The 19,860-nt window shown below is 41.7% G+C and overlaps 1 protein-coding gene across 1 annotated transcript in view; it reads right to left on the reverse strand.

The window, feature by feature from the left end:
• Window positions 1–12,084: 12,084 nt before the first annotated feature.
• Window positions 12,085–19,860, reverse strand: part of ANXA5 (annexin A5) — a 34,437-nt gene continuing 26,661 nt past the window's right edge. Inside the window, exons 11-15 of the mRNA XM_059067572.2 lie at window positions 17,273–17,366; window positions 16,276–16,371; window positions 14,418–14,476; window positions 14,086–14,208; window positions 12,085–12,622 (exon numbers count right to left, since the gene is read on the reverse strand). Coding sequence (XP_058923555.2) covers window positions 12,563–12,622; window positions 14,086–14,208; window positions 14,418–14,476; window positions 16,276–16,371; window positions 17,273–17,366 — 432 coding nt within the window. The 3' untranslated portion in view covers window positions 12,085–12,562. The remainder of the gene's footprint in view (window positions 12,623–14,085; window positions 14,209–14,417; window positions 14,477–16,275; window positions 16,372–17,272; window positions 17,367–19,860) is intronic.

A 19,860-nucleotide genomic window follows, 5' to 3' on the forward strand; every position in this document is an offset into this window, starting at 1 on the left:
AAACACATTTTCACATTGCCTCACATCCAAGAGTCAGGTTGGTTTTTGTGTTGACTATACCTTAAAATTAACTGTTATAGCAAGTAAGTACATGAAAATGTTCATGGAGTTTATAGAGGGCCTTAACTGACCTTGGTTTCATTACCCTCTCCTTTAGCAACCTTTCCCCTATCAAACAAGAACTTAGTCCCAAGGCCTGGAATATTTTAATTCAGTGTTCTTTTTCTCTCCCAAGGTTACATTGCAGGTGGTACAGATCTAAACAAATGAAAAACAAATACCAGAATAGTACACAACAGAGCATTCCAATACTTACACACAATTAATAATGCAGAAAGATAAAGGTTATTTTCAAAAATCTAATTCAGTTTCACAAATCCCTCTTCTTTTTAGAATAATTAGACTGCCCAAATATTTTGTGTGCCAAAAATTCAGGTCTGTAAATTATACTTGACATACCCAATGTGAAATATTCTGCTGCCATTAAATAATATTTAATTAAATATTGGTATTGATATTAAATATTATATTTACACAGAACCTGAAACAATATGAAACTTCAGGAGACTGATTAGCCTGATTGTGAGGAGAACTGTAATAATCAGGCTTTGATCAGAGAAGCAGATCCACTGAGGAATATATGTAATAGGTATTTATCTGGGGGATTTATCCCTACACAATTGTGGGATCTGATTAAATAATCTATGTGAGTCTGTGTTTCTGTGTCTGGTGCCTGAAGTCCACAGAGCCGACAGTTAGGAAGGGAAGATGGAAACAAAACAGAAGAAGCAAGGACAAACCAGAACCTGCTGTCGGAGTCTAGGATTTTCACCTACTAACAAGCTCCTAAGTTAGCCTTTTACTATTCAAGGATTCTGGCAGAAGACATGAGATAAAGTACCCTGTTACTCACAGTACAACAAGCGGCATGACCGTGAGGTTTGTCTGGGTTCCCCTTGTCCCCCAAGTCCCATGGGGGCAATGCAGAGGGTCCCAGATGAATGCTGCACATACAGTGAATTTGCATCCCAGCTGAGACACTCTGAGTTTGGAAAATTCACCAAAATAAGTAAGGTGTAGTAAGCAATAAGCAAACCTTTTCTTCTTCCCACATGGAGATATTATCTCATCCTCAAGGTGGGCTTGCTGTAAACACAGCCCTGAGAAATGTCCCAGTAGGAGGAGACTTGCTCCCTTGGCTCTCCCAACAAGAGCATCAGTGGACACTCCTAGCCCATGGTGGATTGCCTCCCTCGCTCCTGGGAGGCTGAGCTTGAACCCATATGGATGGGCTGGAACCTGCCTCTGTCTCTCACCACCTCCAAGTCTCCAACTTTGATGATGGGTGTGTCCTGCAAGAGACGCGGTGCCCTTCACCTTAAAGCTAAACACACACCTAAGCCCAGGAGTTGGGGGTAGGGGGCGCCTGAAGGAGGATGAGGCCGGAGCTGCCGTTGATACAAGCCCCGCTGCTGTCCCACGCCAACCAGACGTGCCAGTGGATAAACGACAGCACTCACGATCTGCAACAGCACCTCACTAAGCTTTAGAGAATAAAAAGCAAGCTGACTGCTGTTCCACTTCTGCCTTCTGAATCCTGTGCAAAATATCTCTCATGACCTATGCTAACCCAGAACCATACCGGAAAGGGAATTCTGGAAAACACAATTTCAGCTTAGCTAAATTAACCTAATACAATCCACCACAGGCCATGGACATATGGCCTGCCCGTTACTTTCCTTCCAAAGCTGTTAAGCCTCCTTGTCCATCCTTGGGCAACAAGACTCCTAGCACTCTCGTTTCATGAAGGAATGACTGAGAACCAAAGGGGCAATGGAAACCACTAGTCATATTATTGCAGGGGTCCCCAAGACCACCCCCAGCTTCAATCTTTCTCTAGGAGAACTCACAGGTCTCAGCATACAGTCATACAGCTAAGATTGATTACAGTGAAAAGATACAAAGCAAAATCAGCACAGGAAAAGCTGTATTCAGAGAAGTCTGGAAAAACCAGGCACAAGCTTCCAAGAGCCCACTCCCAGTGGATTCCCACAGGATGCACTTAATTACCCCGGCAGTTAGTTGTAACAACACATGTGAAAAGTTGTGTGCCAGGGAAGCTCATCAGAGACTCACTGCCCGAAGTTTTCCTTGGGGGCTGGTCACATAGGCATTCTCTGCCTAGCACATACCCAAATTCCAGACTCTCAGAAGGAAAGCAGGGGTTCAGCCTAAGCCAAATCCAGTGAGCTGCTCTTATCAGTTGTAGCCATGATGAGAACCTTCTCAAAACCCAAGTTCCCAGATGCCAGCCAAAGGCCAACCATGCAAGCTGATAAGAGCAAAGTAGGAGAGCAGAGGCTGTGATTAGGAGGCTATGAACAGCAATCTTACTGCAGTGGATGATCTATGTAAGGAGAACATGGGATACAGGACTGGAAAGATGGTTGGGGGCCAAAGAGGGAGAGCTTTGAACTACAGAACACGATTCAGGCTTTATAGAGGTGGCCACGGGAAGCTACTGAAGGCTTCTGGGCAAGTGGAGACATGATGAAAATGAGACCTAAAAAGTAAACTGGCAAGGATTATAGAAGCATTCCTTAACTTTTTTTTTTTTATTATTGTCCCCTAACACACACAGAAGCAGCCACAAGCAGCTTTCACAGGCATTTTTTCCCTCTAATCACCACTCCCTGTGATTTTTTTTTTTTTTTTTTTTTTTTGGCTGTGTTGAGTCTTCGCTGCTGCTCACAGGCTTTCTCTAGTGTGGTGAGCGGGGGCTACTCTTTGTTGCAGTGCGTGGGCTTCTCATTGCGGTGGCTTCTCTTGTTGCGGAGCACGGGCTCTAGGCTCACAGGCTTCAGTAGTTGTGGCACGTGGGCTCAGTAGTTGTGGCACATGGGCTCAGTAGTTGTGGCACGTGGGCTCTAGAGCTCAGGCTCATTAGTTGGTGCACGGGCTTAGTTGCTGTGAGGCATGTGGGATCTTCCCTGGCCAGGGCTCAAACCCATGTCCCTTGCACTGGCAGGCAGATTCTTAACCACTGCGCCACCAGGGAAGCCCTCATGAATTTTTAATACCACAGATATACTGCTTATCTGTTTATGTACTGTATGTATATATCTATGCTTTACACACAAAAAGAGTAAATTTTTTTCAGCCCCCAAGAACGAACTTTCACCCTCTTAGAGGTGATATCTCCCCCATTGAGAATATATAGACTGTAAGATGTGTAGGACTGGAGGGTGACATATCAACAGATGGGAGTACGAAGTATTTTTGTATTCCTTGTGGCAACCTAAGCAAGCAAGGAAAGGGAGAAGCTGGCGCCTAATGAGAGAAAACGTGTCAGGTCCGAGCGCCATCTAGCGGTAGACTGAGCTAACAGCAGGAAGGGCGACCAGGAGGACAAGAAAGAGTTCAAAGAGGCGGCCCCTTCAGGGGACATGGGGCAGCCGCTTGCGGCTGGATTTCCAGGAGAAGGCAAGAGGCCCAACGAGGCCGACGGAACATAGTACCTGGGCATCCGACATGGTGACTGGGGCCTGCCAGCCTCGATCGCCCTGGAGATGTGCTACACCGTGGCCAACTCACGAGACGGCCAACAGGCGAGAGAAGAGGCTGACACAAGACAAGGTTGCTAGAAAGACGAATGAAGCAGAAGTGAAGTCCTAGGAGCCTGGCGCAGAAGAAGAGGTGTCTTCAGACAAATCTGGGACCCAGAGATCCGCGGTAGGAATCCTGCCCACAGCCCAGCAGGGCAACTGGTGACCGTCCTCCGTGAGGGAGGGAGGGACGTAGTTTAGATACCGTCTTCTTTATGGCAACCTGAATGGCGCACTAGGAACGGGGTCAAGGCTTCTGGAAAGGAGACACACTGGTGGTGCAAAGGGAAATAGGAGAGCAAAGGCACGGGAAATTGGCAGGACTGCCAGGAGAGGCTCTAACCAGCACGGGCGCTCACGAAGTCACTTCAGGACATGCAGTTCTAGGTGGCAGTCTCAGTAGTTATGAACCTTGGACTCTAAGGATGAGAATCAAGGCGTTAAAAATCTCACAGAAGAAAGAATGGTGGGGGGGAGGCCATCAGTGCAAGAGAAATGTCATCAAATTTCTGGGAAATGAAAGAAGGGAAGGACAAGTGTTGTCTGATGAAGCCCTAACCAAAAATACACAGAAAAGAGGCTGCACACAATGAGAAAGACAGACTGCCCCACGGCACCCCAGAAAAGATTGTGACACAAGTATCAAGTAGCATGGAGGTGAGAATGGCATGCAGGACCTAAAACAGAAGAATTAGTTGAAAATCTGTATATGAAACAAGGCACATACACACACAACACCCTGGAGCTCAGAACCCCTCTCACCAACTTCTTACCCCTACCCCCAGCCACAAAACAAGAAAGGAAGGAAAGAAGGAAAGGACGGAGGGAGAAAGGAAACAGAGAGGCGAGGAGGGGAGAGGAGGGAGGAAGGGAAGGGAGGCAGGGAGGGGAGGGGAGGGGAGATCTTTTAAAAATAAGACTTCAGGGCATGTCTAAGGAGAACCAGGTCGGAGAGTGAGTATGGCCACCGTCAGAGCCAAGCCATGCACATGCCGACATTTGGAGGTGCCCAGTGTGCAGCAGGTCTAGAGAGAAATCAGTCCAATCAGAGGATGGGGGCTCCAGGAAAGAAGTCCCAGGAGGAAAAATGTGGGGAAGGTGCCGTAGAGTTCCCACAATGCTTGGATATTATAGACACTTAAACAATAAAGGCAGATATCATGAGGTTGGAAGATAAAAGTATACCAGGAGGTGTCAGTTTATTTATCTCTTGTAAAAATAAAATACAGTGTGTGTATGTGTGTGTGAAAAAAAAAAAAAAAAGTATACCAGGAGGGACATAAAATCATAGAACACAGCTAGGTTAGAGATTAGTCAATATTCTGAACTTCTCCATTTCAAACTGTAGAATCAATATACTGACAAAAGACTCAACTGGGATCATAGGCCAGAGTGTTTATAGGATTAATCCTGACCATTTACAAAGCAAAATTACAGTTGACAAGAGTTGGAAGATGAAAAGGGGAGAGGAGAGGTGAAGTGCCTGTAGTACCCTTACCTTCCAAATGAGGGTTCTAGAGATTGACAGTTGTGGGAACAAAAAAATGAAAATGTAAATATATTGTTTAAAGGTACATAGGTAACCTGAGAGGAACTAAGAAGAGCAACATAAGAACACTTAGAGGAGGGAGAAGAGAAGATGAAAGGATAGTGGGGTAGATGAGCTTGATCACCACCTATTATAGCACAGAACCAAGAGAAAACCTTGAAATGAATAAATGAGGAAGGAGTAGTATATATACATAGTAGTATTACAAGTATTACATACAAATATATATATTTGATGGATGAAACTTCCTGGAAAAATTTAAATGGAAAATGATTAAAATGTTTAAGGCTTTAAGGCTATTTAAGGCTTCTGACAGCCACCCCAATGGGGAATGGAATAGGCTGGGAAGTGAGAGGAGAAGGACTTCTTCTTTTCCTTATACTTCCACATTTTTTGACTTTTTTACCTGGTGCATTTATTGCTTTGATAAAAAATAAAGAAATGTTTAATAAAAAGAAGTCATTTGTGTAGTAATAAGTTAGTTAGTTCTAGAAATAGGGGAGTAGCAGGAACGGAAAGGAGGGGGCAGATGTGACAGACATAATGAAGGAAGAATTATTTGGACTTGATTGATAATTAGTTTAACATGAAAGACACCGAAAGGCAGGATATAAAAATAGCCCCAAAGTTTTGAGACTGAAAAATTAGAAGAATTTTAGTACTACCAAAAACAGGGAATTTGGGAGGGGCAACCTTATCTGTGGGATGTGTGATGAATATAGCTTTAGACATTTGTGTATGAAAAGACAACGGTTTAAAATAGTGAATTTAGGGCTTCCCTGGTGGCGCAGCGGTTGAGAGTCCGCCTGCCGATGCAGGGGACACGGGTTCGTGCCCCGGTCCGGGAGGATCCCACGTGCCGCGGAGCGGCTGGGCCCGTGAGCCATGGCCGCTGAGCCTGCGCGTCCGGAGCCTGTGCTCCGCAACGGGAGAGGCCACAACAGTGAGAGGCCCGCGTACCACAAAAAAAAATAAAAAAAATAAAAAAAAATAAAATAGTGAATTTAAATTTTTAAAATATTCCTTCATTTCAAGTATCAAAACCCAGAAGACAAATTCATTCTGCAGAAGGGGATTTTTTTTCTCTATGTGCACCTCTGGCTGTATCTTTAAATGCTGTCGGGTTGAAAAATGAAGAGAAATATACATCATCCATAGAAAATATCCAAAGACTTCACAGGGGAAGGTGACGAGCTCCACGCTCCACTGCAGGGTTGGGAGCAGGAGAGGAGGTGGGACTTTGCTACCAAACATCTCAGGGGGAAAAGACAAACCAGTGCTTCAGAAAACACTGGACATCCTAAACCAGGGAAAACAAGATGATTCTAAGCCGCCAAGTACGGAATTACATTTTAAGTTCACTTTTTGTCTGAGTGTTGGGGTGAGGAAGATTGTGTAGGAATGCCCTTTGCTGCTGAAAAATCAACAAGTTCAGTCAAGCAGAAGTGCAGTTTTATGTGGTGGAAGTAAACTTCTGCCAACAGCACCACCCACTGTCACAAGAGAGACTGCCACAGACTTGGTGGGAGATTCTTCAAAGCGTATGTGTACATACACACGTTCAAGGCGGGAAAAACATCCTCAGAGGTTTTTGATCATTAAGTATACATTCAAAATCCAGTAATAAAATGTTTTTCCCCATTTATGTCAGCTAAATTAACTAAGGTATATATTATTTGGAAGTTTCACTTATACCTAGGATGTAAGCATCATTCCTACCCTAGTAAAAGGAAAATGCTGTGTGTACCACAAAAACATTTTTTGGAAACCATCTGTGTGTGGCAGAAAAATACCCCCACTCCCACGCCAAAAATATATATATCTATCCATGTCTTAATCCCGGGAATCTGTGAGTACATGACTTCATATGGCAGAAAGGTATTTGCAGATGTTAACTCTGAAATGGAAAGAGCATCTGGAGTACCCAGGCGAGACCAGTGTAAACCACCAAGGTCCTTAAAAAAGGGAAAAAGTCAGAGACAGAGAAGATGTGAGGTCAGAAGGCAGAAACTGCAGTGAATTAATTGCTGGCTTTGAAGATGCAGGAAGGGCCCAAGAGCTAAGGAATCCAGGCATCCTCTAGAAGCCGGAACAGACAAGGAGATGGATTCTCCTCTAGAGCCTTCAGAATGGAGCACAGTCCTGCCGACGCCTTTATTTTAGCCCAGTGAGAATGCTTCTGAATTTCCAATCTCTAGAACTGTTAGATAATAATTTGTGTTATTTTAAGCCACTGAGTCTGTGATAAATATGTGATGACTATCTATTAAAAATCAGATAGTGGCACTTCCGTGGCGGTCCAGTGGTTAAGACTCCACGATTCCAATGCAGGCGGCACAGGTTCAGTCTCCCTGGTTGGGGAACTAAGATCCCGCATGCTACACGGCATGGCTAAAAAAATAATAAATAAAAAAGTAAAAATCAGATAGATAGATATTTGAATTTGTAGTTTAAAAGTTTCCACACACACACAAAAAAAGCTCATGACAGGCTTCACTGGAAAACGTACCAAACATAAAAGGAAATTTTTCATACCAGTTCTACACAAACTTGCACAAGATAGAATAGAAATACTTCCCAACTCATTTTATGACAGTAGCATTACTCTGATACCAAAACTAGACAAAAAATATTTCAATAAAACTGCAGACCAGTATCTCTCATGAACATAGAAACAAAAATTCTCAAAAATATATTAGCAAAACAAATCCAGCAACATAGAAATGTGACAAGGCATTATGACAAAGTGCAGTTCATCCTGGGAATGCAAGATTGTTCAAGATTTGAAAATCAGTTGATGCAATTCACCAATAGAAAAAGAAGAAAAGCCAAGAGTCTGGTTCAAGATGGCAACATAGGAGGATCTTGAATTTACCCTAACAGACACACCAAATCTACAGCTACACAGGGAACAATTTCCTCTGTAGGGTTTAAAAAAAAAAAAAAAAACACCTAGCTGAGTGACCCCTACACATCAAACAAATGAGGAAAAACCCCACAGCAAAGTGGGTGGGAGAGGCTGAGACACAATCTCACCATAAACCCCACCCCAGAGCGACACCCCACAATGCGGACAGAACTCAAAACCCCAAGCTTCTCCCTGAGGAGCTAAGGGTTTGAACCATACACCAGGCGCCCCGATTTTTTAACACCTACCCCGGACAAACCCTCAAAATATCTGGCTTTTGAAAACCAATAGGACTCATATCCATAAGACCTACAAGACTACAGCAAACTGAGAAACAGTTCTTAAAAGGCTGGCACAGATCACCCACCCAGGGCCCAGCACAGAGGCAGCCAACTGAAAAGCGCCCACACTTTCTGTGAAAGCGACTTGTGTGAATATCTTAAGGTGCCAGCCTGAGGGGCAGGCATCTAACTGAACACACCTCTAGAGGCCTCCTGAAATATTTTCCAAAGATAGAGGCCAGCAGGCACCATATATCGCACTCTCCCTGTGCCTCGCTCCAGGCCACTGGTATCTCCAGAAAAGAGCTCACACACTCATCTGGCGCTCCAGGTGTTGTGGCTGCTGCCCAGATGTGTCCAAATCTAAATCACCTGCTCTGGCGGCCAGTGCAGCTCTCACATGCACAGGTGCCGTGGAACTGTGACAAATGGAGAAAGAGCTCCTAACCGGCTACCCCCGGCGCACAGCAGAGATGCAAAAAGACTGAGGCACCCAGTCTCTCTGTGAAAGAGGCCTATTTGCTTATCTTGGAGCTTTGATAAGAGGGCAGGCTTCTGGTTTGGCACAATTATGGGGACCTGCAGAGGTGCTCTCTGGGGAAGGATGCCCGTGGGTGACACCTCTGCACACGCACTCTGCCTCGCTCCAGACTGCCAGTCTCTCCCAGGAAGGAGCTTATGCACTTGTATGATGCAACAATTTTTGCAGCTACTGATGAGGAGACACATCTCGTGGTTACCTGGCTCTGGTGGCCAGCGGGGCTTGCACTCCTATGTCCCAAAGGACTCTTAGAAACAAATAATCCTTGACTGGTTACCCCCACTCAGGGCACAGCACGGAGACAGCAGACTGAAAGGAAGAAGTAAAACTGTCATTTTTTTGCAGATGACATGATACTAAAGAGAAAACCCTAAAGACTCCACTAAAAAACTGCTAGAATAAATGAATTCAGTAAAGTTACAGGATTAAAAAAAATAATATACATAAACCTGTTGCATTTCTATACACCTATAACAAACTATCAGGAACAGAAATTAAGAAAACAATTCCATTTACTACTGCATCAAGAAGAATAAAATACTTAGGAATAAATTTAACCAAGGAGGTGAAAAACCTCTACACTGAAAACTACAAGACATTGATGAAAGAAATTCAAGAAGACACAATAAATGGAAAGCTATTCCATGTTCCTAGATTAGAATAATTAATATTGTTAAAATGTCCATATTAGCCAAAGCAATCCACAGATTCAATGCAATCCCTATCAAAATTTCAATGGTATTTTTCACAGAAATAGAACAAACAATCCTAAAATTTGTATGTAACCACAAAAGACGCCAAATGGCCAAAGCAATCTGGAGAAAGAAAAACAAAGTTGGAGGCAAACATGCTTTCTGACTTCAAACTATATTACACAGTTACGGTAACCAAAAGAGTCCGGTATTGGCATAAAAACAGACACATGGATCAACACAACAGAATCGAGACCAGAAATAAACCTAGGGATATATGGTCAATTAATGTTTGACAAAGGAGCCAAGAATATACAATGGGAAAAGAACAGTCTCTCCCATAAAAAAAAAATAGTGCTGGGAATTTACAGCCACATGTAAAAAAATGAAACTGGACCACTAAACTACACCATACACAAAAATTAACTCAGAACGGATTAAAGATTTGAATGTAAGACCTGAAACCACAAAACTCCCAGAAGAAAACATAGGTGGTCAGCTCCTTGACATCAGTCTTGGTGATGATTTTTTGGACACCAAAAGCAAAAGCAACAATAGCAAATATAAACGTGTGGGATTACATCAACCTAAAAGCTTCTGCACAGCAAAGGAAACCCCATCAACAAAATTAAAAGGCAATTTACAGAATGGGAGAAAATATGTGCAAATCATATGTCTGATAAGGGGTTAATATCTGAAACATATAAAGAATTCAAATAATAACAACAAAAAATAATCCAATGAAAAAACGGGCAGAGGATCTGAATAGACACTGTCCTATAAAAGACATATGGATGGCCAAAACAGGTACATGATAAGCTGCTCAACATCACTAATCAGGAAAATGTAAATCTAAAACCACAATGAGATATCATCTTGCCCCTGTTAGAATGGCTACTACGAAAAAGACAAGAAATAACAAATGTTGACGAGAATGTGGAGAAAAGGGAACCCTTGTGTACTGTTGGTGGGAATGTAAATTTGTACAGCCCCCATGGAAAAGAGCATGGAGAGTCCTCAAAAAATTAAAAATAAACTACCATATGATCCAGCAGTTCCACTTCTAGGTACTTATCCAAAGAAAATGAGAACACTGACTCAAAAAGATATATGCACCCCCATGTTCATTATTTGCAGTAGTCAAGACATAGATGCAACCTAAGTATCCATCAATGAATGAATAGACAAAGAAAAAGTGATAGCTACACACACACACACACACACACACACACACACACACACACACACACACAGAGCAGAATACTATTCACCCGTAAAAATGAACCTCTTGCCATTTGGGACAACGTGGCCGGATCATGAGGGAATTATGCTCAGTGAAGTAAGTCAGAGAGAGACAAATACTACACGATCTCATTTACATGTACAATCTAAAAAGCAAACAAACACTAATAGAAAAAGAGGTCAGATCTGTGGCTCTCAGAAGCAGGGGTGGGGAGAGGGGAATTGGAAGAAAGTGGACAAAAGGTACAAACGTCCAGTTATGAGGTAAGTCCTGTAACGTTCAGGATGTAACGTTCAACGTAACTATACTTAACACTGCTGTCTGGCTTTTTGGAACTTGTTAGGAGAGAACCCTAAGAACTCTCATCACCAGGAGAAACATTTTCTTCTTTTTTTCTTAATCTATACGAGATGATAGATATTAGCTAAACTTACTGGGATAATCATTGTTCAACATACATAAGTCACGCCGTTATGCTGCACGCCTTAAACCTATGAGTGTCGTATGTCAATTATATCTCAGTATGCGGGGTTGGGCGCAGTAGAGGCAGTTGATTCTCAACTTGGCTCTGCATTTGAACTGCCTACGGAGCTTCTGAAAAAAAAAAATAGCATGTCATATATACACACACATAATTTTCAAAGCTCTCACGGTTATTGTGATGACCAGCCAAGCTTGTGACGAGAACAATATTAATTAAGAGTTTTCAGTAGGAGAGCAGTCCATTTATTAAAATCTCTTATTAATAGCAATCACTTGCTTTTAAAAACACACATTTGTAAGGGAATAAGTGAAAAAAGGAAACTGACACCAATTCAAGAAGCAGTTTGAAAGCAGAAAACTGAGAGGTAAATATTAGAAGAGAGAAAGAAGCCGCTTCTCTCTTTTTGCCTCTGTATTGCCTGCTTTTTTATCTCAAAGAAGGTAGTAGATGAAAACAGGAAAAACAAGTTGATAATAAGAAAGTGAAAACTAACACTGAAATTTTAGGTTAAGTTTTAAAATCAGCTTTTCTACTAAGCAACTAACATAAGCATTGCTTTAATTGATACCCACATAAACATGCCACCAATAAATCAGAGACCCCCTTCAACTCTTCCCTCATTCCACACTGCACAGACAATTCATTTTGCATGTTATATTTCAAGCTTTTCACCCAAAAGCCAACTATAAATTCAGTTGTCAACTGACTAGCCTGAAAAAAACACATCACTGTTAAGTAGGTAAATTAAATAAGTTTTCTTTAGACATACACCCACACGTAATTCAGGAGGAAGGAAATGTTTATTATTCATTAATCCTTTGAATGCAACCACCATAATTTTTCAGGTTTAATTTAGTAGCAAACTTGATTAATAACATTTCCAGGAGTTCACAATTTCAAGGCTAAGGTTCCGGTTAAGGTGATGCAGTTATCAATTTAATATAAATGAAGTTTTTAAAAAAGGCTGAAAGCAGTCTGACCTCTTAAAGGAAAATACAAATGATCCAGACTTTAGTCTTAGTAACATAAGTACACTTCAGGACTACAATAGTCAAGGAGAAGGGTTTTAAGTGAAGATCAGAAAGGAGCACCACTATTCTCTTCTACAACATATACGTTTTGGTCATAGCGTGCCAGCGTGAAGAAGGCAACGTGCCAAGCTGTGGCGGGCAGGGAGTGCAGCGAGATGCACTGCGGGAAGGCGGCGGTGACGGCGGCAGGCGTGGTGCAGGGTCTCTCTCCAGGCGCACGTCCGTCCGTCAGTCTTCTTCTCCACAGAGCAGCAGGAGGGCTTTCTTATAGTCCCCGGATGTGTCCCCCTGAAACCCAGATGTGCTCCGTTAACCCCCACGACTCACAGAAGCCACAGAAAACAAGAAACTAAGACATATCTGGCAACAGTTTATTCACATGACGTTTCTCCCAAATGGGTAACCTCTCGGTGAGTGCCTTTCACAACAGGAATGTTTTACAGAGAATTTCCTACTGATGCAACTGATGTTTAACTTTCTAGTTTTACCCCTGAAAAGCACAGCTCTACCTAAGACAGTGAAGTATGTTCTTCCCTCTAGTAACACAGAGAACAGGGAAGCTTTTTACGACCATGTTCAAGTCAAGGTTTCTAAACAAACTCTAAGTCTCTCATCACAGCAGTCCCTAACCTTTCTGGCACCAGGGACCGTTTTCACGGACGACAACTTTTCCAAGGACCGGGGGGGGGGGGGGGGGGGGGGCAGGGGATGGTTTCGGGAAGATTCAAGGGCATTGCATTTATTGTGCACTTTATCTCTATTACTATTACCTCAGCTCCACCTCAGACCATCAGGCATTGCGTCCCGGGAGCTGGGGACCCGTCTTATCACACAGCATATGGCCGGCTGTGGGGAGGCAATGCTGGGACTGCCTGGCTGTTACGGCTTTGCCTCAAAGACAGAAGCGTAAGGACATTTGCCTCTGCCTGTGTCATGCACAGATGTGTGGGATACGTTAACGTTTCAAGCTGTGAGTCACTGGGAGAACTCTCTAGTACCCTTCAGCCCAGCACACCACGCACACACACACACACTCAGTTGCTTTCTCAACTGAGATGCTGCTTTGCACACAGCCCACATTCCCCTTTATCAAAGAGAAAGACCAAGACAGAGAGACAAAAAAAGACAGACAGAAAGACAGACAGAGACAGGAAGGAAGGAGGGAAGGATGGAAAGGAGGGAGGGAGGGAGGGAGGAAAAGAAAGAATGAGGAAGTCTAAAGGCCTTAAGCCAAATTTAATTATATGCCACAGTGTCCCTTGCTTTTAAAAGGATGAAACTGACAGTAGTACTTAAGCTCTTTACTTACTCCTGATATGACCTGGTTGGTTTTTTCCTGAACTATGAACCAATACCAGAGATAAGGTGATAACAGACAATAAAGAAAGAAAAAAACGATATGAAAGAAAGGAGAAACTAACAGAGACAGCTGGAACTGATAAAAGGCAGAAAGAATCAACATATTATTACCGTGGACAAGACTGGGTTTAGTGAGTCATCTGTCACCACTACTAAATAATGCTTCTAAGCTCACCAGGAGCCTCGGCCTTCACGGAGAGCCAGTCTTTCACTCAGAAGCCATCACCCGTACTTCAGGGGGCATTACGCCAAACTCTGTAACTCACAGCTCTAATCACATCCCTAAAACTCTAAACTTAACACAGGAATTAGGTTCTCCCACCCATGTCTTGCAAGCTATGCACTGGTCTGCTGTGGATTTCTAAACATAATTTAAAGAAAGGTTCTACTACCTTAATCATGGAATAAAGAGAGGTGGCAAAATTCTTCCTAAACTCCTTCCTAATGTTAAACAGATCGATCTCACTTCTGGAAACCACAACTCTGATAAGGGTATGATCATCTGTCCCAGCTCCCTTTAAAAAAGAACAAAAGAGAGGCACAGTGTTTAAAAATGTCTATTATAGCATCAAACTCCCCTGAGTTGGGGTGAGTCAATAAAGCAAAACAATTTAGTAGAATTGAACTACCTGTTTTAAGGAGGAAAAAAACCTCAAAAGTCTATCATCTAAAACATACTAGAGAGATAAATTAATTAGACAGAAGATTCAAGGCATGCACTTACCTTCATAGCATAGTAGAGGGTTTCTGCAAGGTAGGCAGGTACACTGCGAATGGATTTCACTGCGAAAATAAGTCATATAATGGTCACACGCTATTCTGACGTGAAAAGGATAAAGTAATTAAAATCAAGGCTGCCTTACGCTTATAGCTCTACTTAAATACAGCATGAAAGTAACACAGGCTCAAGAGCTGCTCACTTGCAAGCTGCTCTGATCTCCTGACTACAGAGAATCTCCATAGACACTGGCTTGAGTTTTCCTCAGAGTTCTGAGTTCTACACAGAAAGGCACGTAGGACAGGGGCTCCAAGTTTTCCAGTGCCCCCCCTTCTTCTATGAGCACCTTTTTGCTCTAACAGTTTTGGTAGCCTGGGCTGTTAAGCCACAACCTTCTTCATCCCCAGTGAATTATACAAACCTCCTGGGAGTTTTCATTCCAATATATTCAAGCAAATAATGTAAGATTACTACCCCATCTTATCTGACAAACCTTAGACTATCTGTCTGTAATCTTAATATAGGTATTCCCTCCAGATTCTACTGATATAACATCCATGATTCACACAGAGCAGCATGAGACTCACCCATTTTGGCAGAAACATCCAGATAAACTGGTAACAGAAAAGAGTCTCTTCCCTGAACGTGTGCACACCTATTGCATGTTCGGGCTCCTCAGAACTCCGTCTGCTTAGCTTCAGAAACTATCATAAAAATTCCTTAATATACAAAAATAACAAATCCTTGATTGGGGGTGGTGTGTTCTTTTCCAATGCTTAAGAAAACAGCCGGGCTTCCCTGGTGGCGCAGTAGTTGAGAGTCTGCCTGCCGATGCAGGGGACACGGGTTCGTGCCCCGGTCCGGGAAGATCCCACATGCCACGGAGCGACTAGGCCCGTGAGCCATGGCCGCTGAGCCTGCGCGTTCGGACCCTGTGCTCCGCAACGGGAGAGGCCGCAACAGTAAGAGGCCCGCGTACCGCCAAAAAAAAAAAAAAAAAAAAAAAAAAAAAAAAAGAAAACAGCCACCAGTAACTAAAACTGTCAGAACTTTTATGTGTATTCGATTATGAAGGGGTCATCTAAAAGATTTCTATTAAACTTCAGTAACTGTGGACTCAAATGAAAGGTTACTGTTAGTGCTGGTTCATGCACACATTTAGCTTATTCTCCAAAGGACAGAGAGCAGAAACTTCAGCTCAACACCAAATACTCAGAACAAACAGCAGACAGAGGTTCACGCCAAACCCATAAGAAAACTGGGACCACAGGGAACTCAAACTAGATTCTCCTTGGAATTTGGTGAGTACGTAATACAACAATAAACTGCACAAACTCGTTTCTCCAATTTTTCCAGGTTATTCTGAATATTTAGCTAAAATAAAATTCTAAACTATTTACTCAGAAAAATAACCACTATCACACATCTTCCATTATTTCAAAGATACTTATTCTAAATCAGATTCCAACTTCTCAGTCTGCTTCAAAACTGTGAGGATGGTATTCTAAAGAAAAATAAAAGCCCACAGATATCAGAAGTAACATTTACAAGCCTCTGAGATTACAATGCCCATATTTCAGGTTGACAATGAAACAGTAATACTTTTAATGCAGCTTCAAAATGATTTTTAAACAATTCTCTTAGTATTTCCATGAGATTAAATGAAATAACCAGATATTTCACGTATTTCCAACATCAAGACAGATTTTGAATTGGAAATTTAGGAGTTTGCTTCACCCAAGTATCATGATAAGCTCTTTTTTTTATAAAGAAATAGGTGGTTATTTTCACATACAGCTTCAACTGAATAAAGTACTTTAACTCTTAACACCATGAATATTATATACATTATAAAATTACCTACCAACAGCAAGGAGCAGTTGTTCCAAATTACCAGAAGTCTCTCGGTCAATGGTTTCTTCAATTTGAAATCCTGATATAGTCATGTATTTGTCAAACACTAGAAAACAGGAAAACAATTTCTGAATCACATAAGAATCACTCTTTCCAGAAAGATACTTCCTCTAACCAAGTACTGTCCTACCAAACACAAATCTCCCCTTTCTCCTTGCTGACAGACCTTGATTTTGTTCAGAGCCTCAACATGCCAAGCCCGAAACAATGGATTATAAATGTTCTTTTGTTCACTCATTTCCCAGCCCCTCCTTACTCGTTATAACCAATGAGATCTAAAGGGAAATCTGTGGGAGAGGATTCTGAAAAATCTTTCTCTTTCCTCATTAAAATAGACAGATATGGTCAGTTTACCCCCTTTCTTTTCTTCTTGCTGTGAAAATGGTTGGTATGTTTGGAGCAACAGCAGTCATCGTGTGACAATGAGGTACCGAAGATGAGAAAGAGAACCAAAGCACTAAGGACAGCAGAGAAGAAACACAGAAAGAGCCTACGTCCTGCCAAATCAGCCAAGGAATCTTACCTACAGAAAGCCCAATATTAAAGCCACTATTAGTAGGGTTTTCTGTCACTTGCCAGTGAACTTATTCCCACTTGATACCACAAGTACTGATGAATACCCGGAAGTGAGCTCTTAGGTACCACTATCTAAGAGGAAATACTTGTAGTGAGCTACAGCTCAGTGATTTGTCACTATGAGTAACAATCTAGAGGCCTATCTCCCTCATCACCCTGATAGCAAAGAGTGGACTAAGGATCTCTAAGTTTTGTAAAAGCTACAAGAGAAGCAGAGAATTATGAGATTTCTCAAGGTCACCAAAAGGAAGAAATTTAAAAACTGATCCATTCAGTAAGAGCCTGTTATGCAGCAGGTATTTTAGCATACTGACTCTTGTACTTCCAAAATTAATCAAAGTACCTGTATCATACACATTTTTATCACTCACCCCTTCTCAAATGAGACACACTTCGTGTTCCAAAGATAGTAATAAACTTTTCTTCATCTGTTCCCCATTTAAGTTCTCCAGCCTGAAACAAAGCCTGCGAAAATTTCAACCTCAATTAATAAATTGTTCTCCCATCTCATTTCCAGGTTCTTAATCACACTTGTGTTTTATTCCCCGAATGTTAGTTTGCCTGATTCATCATCTTACATTTTTCAATTCTGATGTTTCCTATTCTGAAACTCAGCTCACTAAGCTTGGGGCTACTTGGGAGCTTGCCACTAAACAGTGTCAAAGCAATAAAGCAGAGCAATGGTGCCAGGTTAAATGTTCCCAAAATGTCTACCGTGGCTTCCAATCATTCAGGAGCAATGATACAGTTGGTGGAAAGTTCTGATTACCTCACTGCTGATACATCCATTTACAGACTGGGAAAGTTTAACTAGGAGCTAAGGGGTCTGCGTTTTCTGTTCTGCTTGCTCTGTAGCTGTTCAGTAATACATGATAAAACTCCATATTCTCTCTTTACAACTGAAACTTAACCAATGCTAGCTACAAAGAGTTTTCCCATTTGTAAGAGATCACAACGAATTTTTAAAACATTGTGAGTATAGCACAGTGCCTGGCATACAGCAGGCACTTAACATACACTTGTTGAATAGTTTGAGTGTCTACATTTGCCTTTTTACATGGAAAAGAATATATGCTTTCCAATGTCCATATCATTGCTGAAAAAATTATATACAAACATCATCATTAAATCTGAGTCCACTTATTGGGTCGTAGATTATTTATTAAAACCCAAAGAATCTATCTTTAAAATGTCTATACTACCCTTTTAATCATTTCAAGGTAAGTATACCTATTAAAGCAAGCCAAATGCAATTTGCTGAGACTACTTCTCCGAGCTGCCTTTATGGCCACAAGTGGCAAAACACATGATACGAGGTGATCAAAGCGTGTGTCTGGATGTAGAAATTTTGATCACAGTATGTTTAAGAATACAGACTACGCTACTACAGATCTATTCTGTATTACACTTCCAGAGAATCATCTTTACACTCAATTTTGAAATTAATTTATTTTAATGATAAAAATAAACAACATCAATCCTGGTCATGTGAGCATGCTCTTCAAAACTAAAAAGAGTGTTACTACGAAAGTCATGCAAGTATATAAACCTTAGAACTATATCAGGGTGCTGCAGACCTCTCTTAAGATAACTTTTTTCATCTAATTACAAAAATTACACGTTCACTGATAAATTTTATAAAACAGAGAAAAAAAATAAGGAAATTTAAATTACCAAGAATATCAACATCCCAAAGATACTGGCTACTACCTCTAGTATGTTTTCCACATACAGATGAGATATACATATACATTAACGCCTAAAAGTGGTGAAGGGCTCATCCTGTACAATGCTGCAAGCACTGCTGAAGCCTCCTTTCTTATTCATTGTTCTATATTTCTAGGGATGTTCTCTAGTAGCTGTAGCCGTTGTATGGAAAAACCTGGTGAGATGGCTACTTTTAACTATAATCTCTTAATTTTCTCGGAAGAATTACGTTTGGGATCATTACCTAGTCTAAAACTACTACAAACTAAATCATATGCAATAATAATGATGGGATCATCACATAGAGCAACATTTAAAAGTTTTTTGTTTTGTTTTGTCTTGTCTTAACGTAAGGGTTAAATGAGGACGCCCAATGTCCACGGAGCTCTTCTGGATGAGGGGCCCTCACACCTCCTCACCCTCCCTCCCCCTTCCCTCAGAGAGGCCTTTACAGTTTAGCCCAAGCAGTTTGATAACCTCTGGTTCAGTGCAAAGTACAGAGGTTTTGGAATCAAAATAGAACTGGTCCTGTCCTATGTGTGAGCCTTAGATGAGTCACTCAATCTCTTCTTGAGCCTCAGTGTCTTCACCTACACAGTAGGAATAATGTTTCTAGAGAGTTATCCATGGAGATTATATAACCCACATAGTGAATGCACTGAGCAGTGCCAGGCAATCAATAGCAGGTGCTCAACAAACACTGACTCCCTTCTCCCTCCTTCCTTTCCGAGTTCAACTTTCTCTCCAGAGAAAGCATAAAACAAGGACTTGGTAGGGGAGAAAGTAAAATCAAGATCAACGCATTAAAAATGATAAGAAGTTAAGTGAATTAACTATAAAATGTTCAATTCCCAGGTGAACGACTCACTGAGGCTTATCAAATCCCTGAAATAACAGGAATCCTCTAGTGCCAGGTATCGGTAGGGAAAAAAATCCCAATGCTTATAAAAGGGCCCTTTAGTTGTCTTGGATGACTCTCAATTAAGAAATCCGAAATTCCCATTAGTGGTAACAGTCCAGGTACCCTTGCTACAAGGTATAAATGGGTGTGTTCCTTTTTTATAATGCTGAAAGGGTAATTGTTTTCAACAGGCTGAATTAATTAATAACACTTTTATGAATCAAAGATCAATAGCCGGTCTGTATTCTGTGTTGTCCCTGGTCACTGAAAAGGTAAAGAAAGCCTGGATACTATTTCAGGGGTATTTTAAAGTAACTTCGTAAGTCAGTTTTCAGATGTGCCAAGCCGCCT

This window comes from Kogia breviceps, chromosome 6 (assembly GCF_026419965.1).
Source record: "Kogia breviceps isolate mKogBre1 chromosome 6, mKogBre1 haplotype 1, whole genome shotgun sequence".
NCBI classification, from domain to species: Eukaryota; Metazoa; Chordata; class Mammalia; order Artiodactyla; family Physeteridae; genus Kogia; species Kogia breviceps.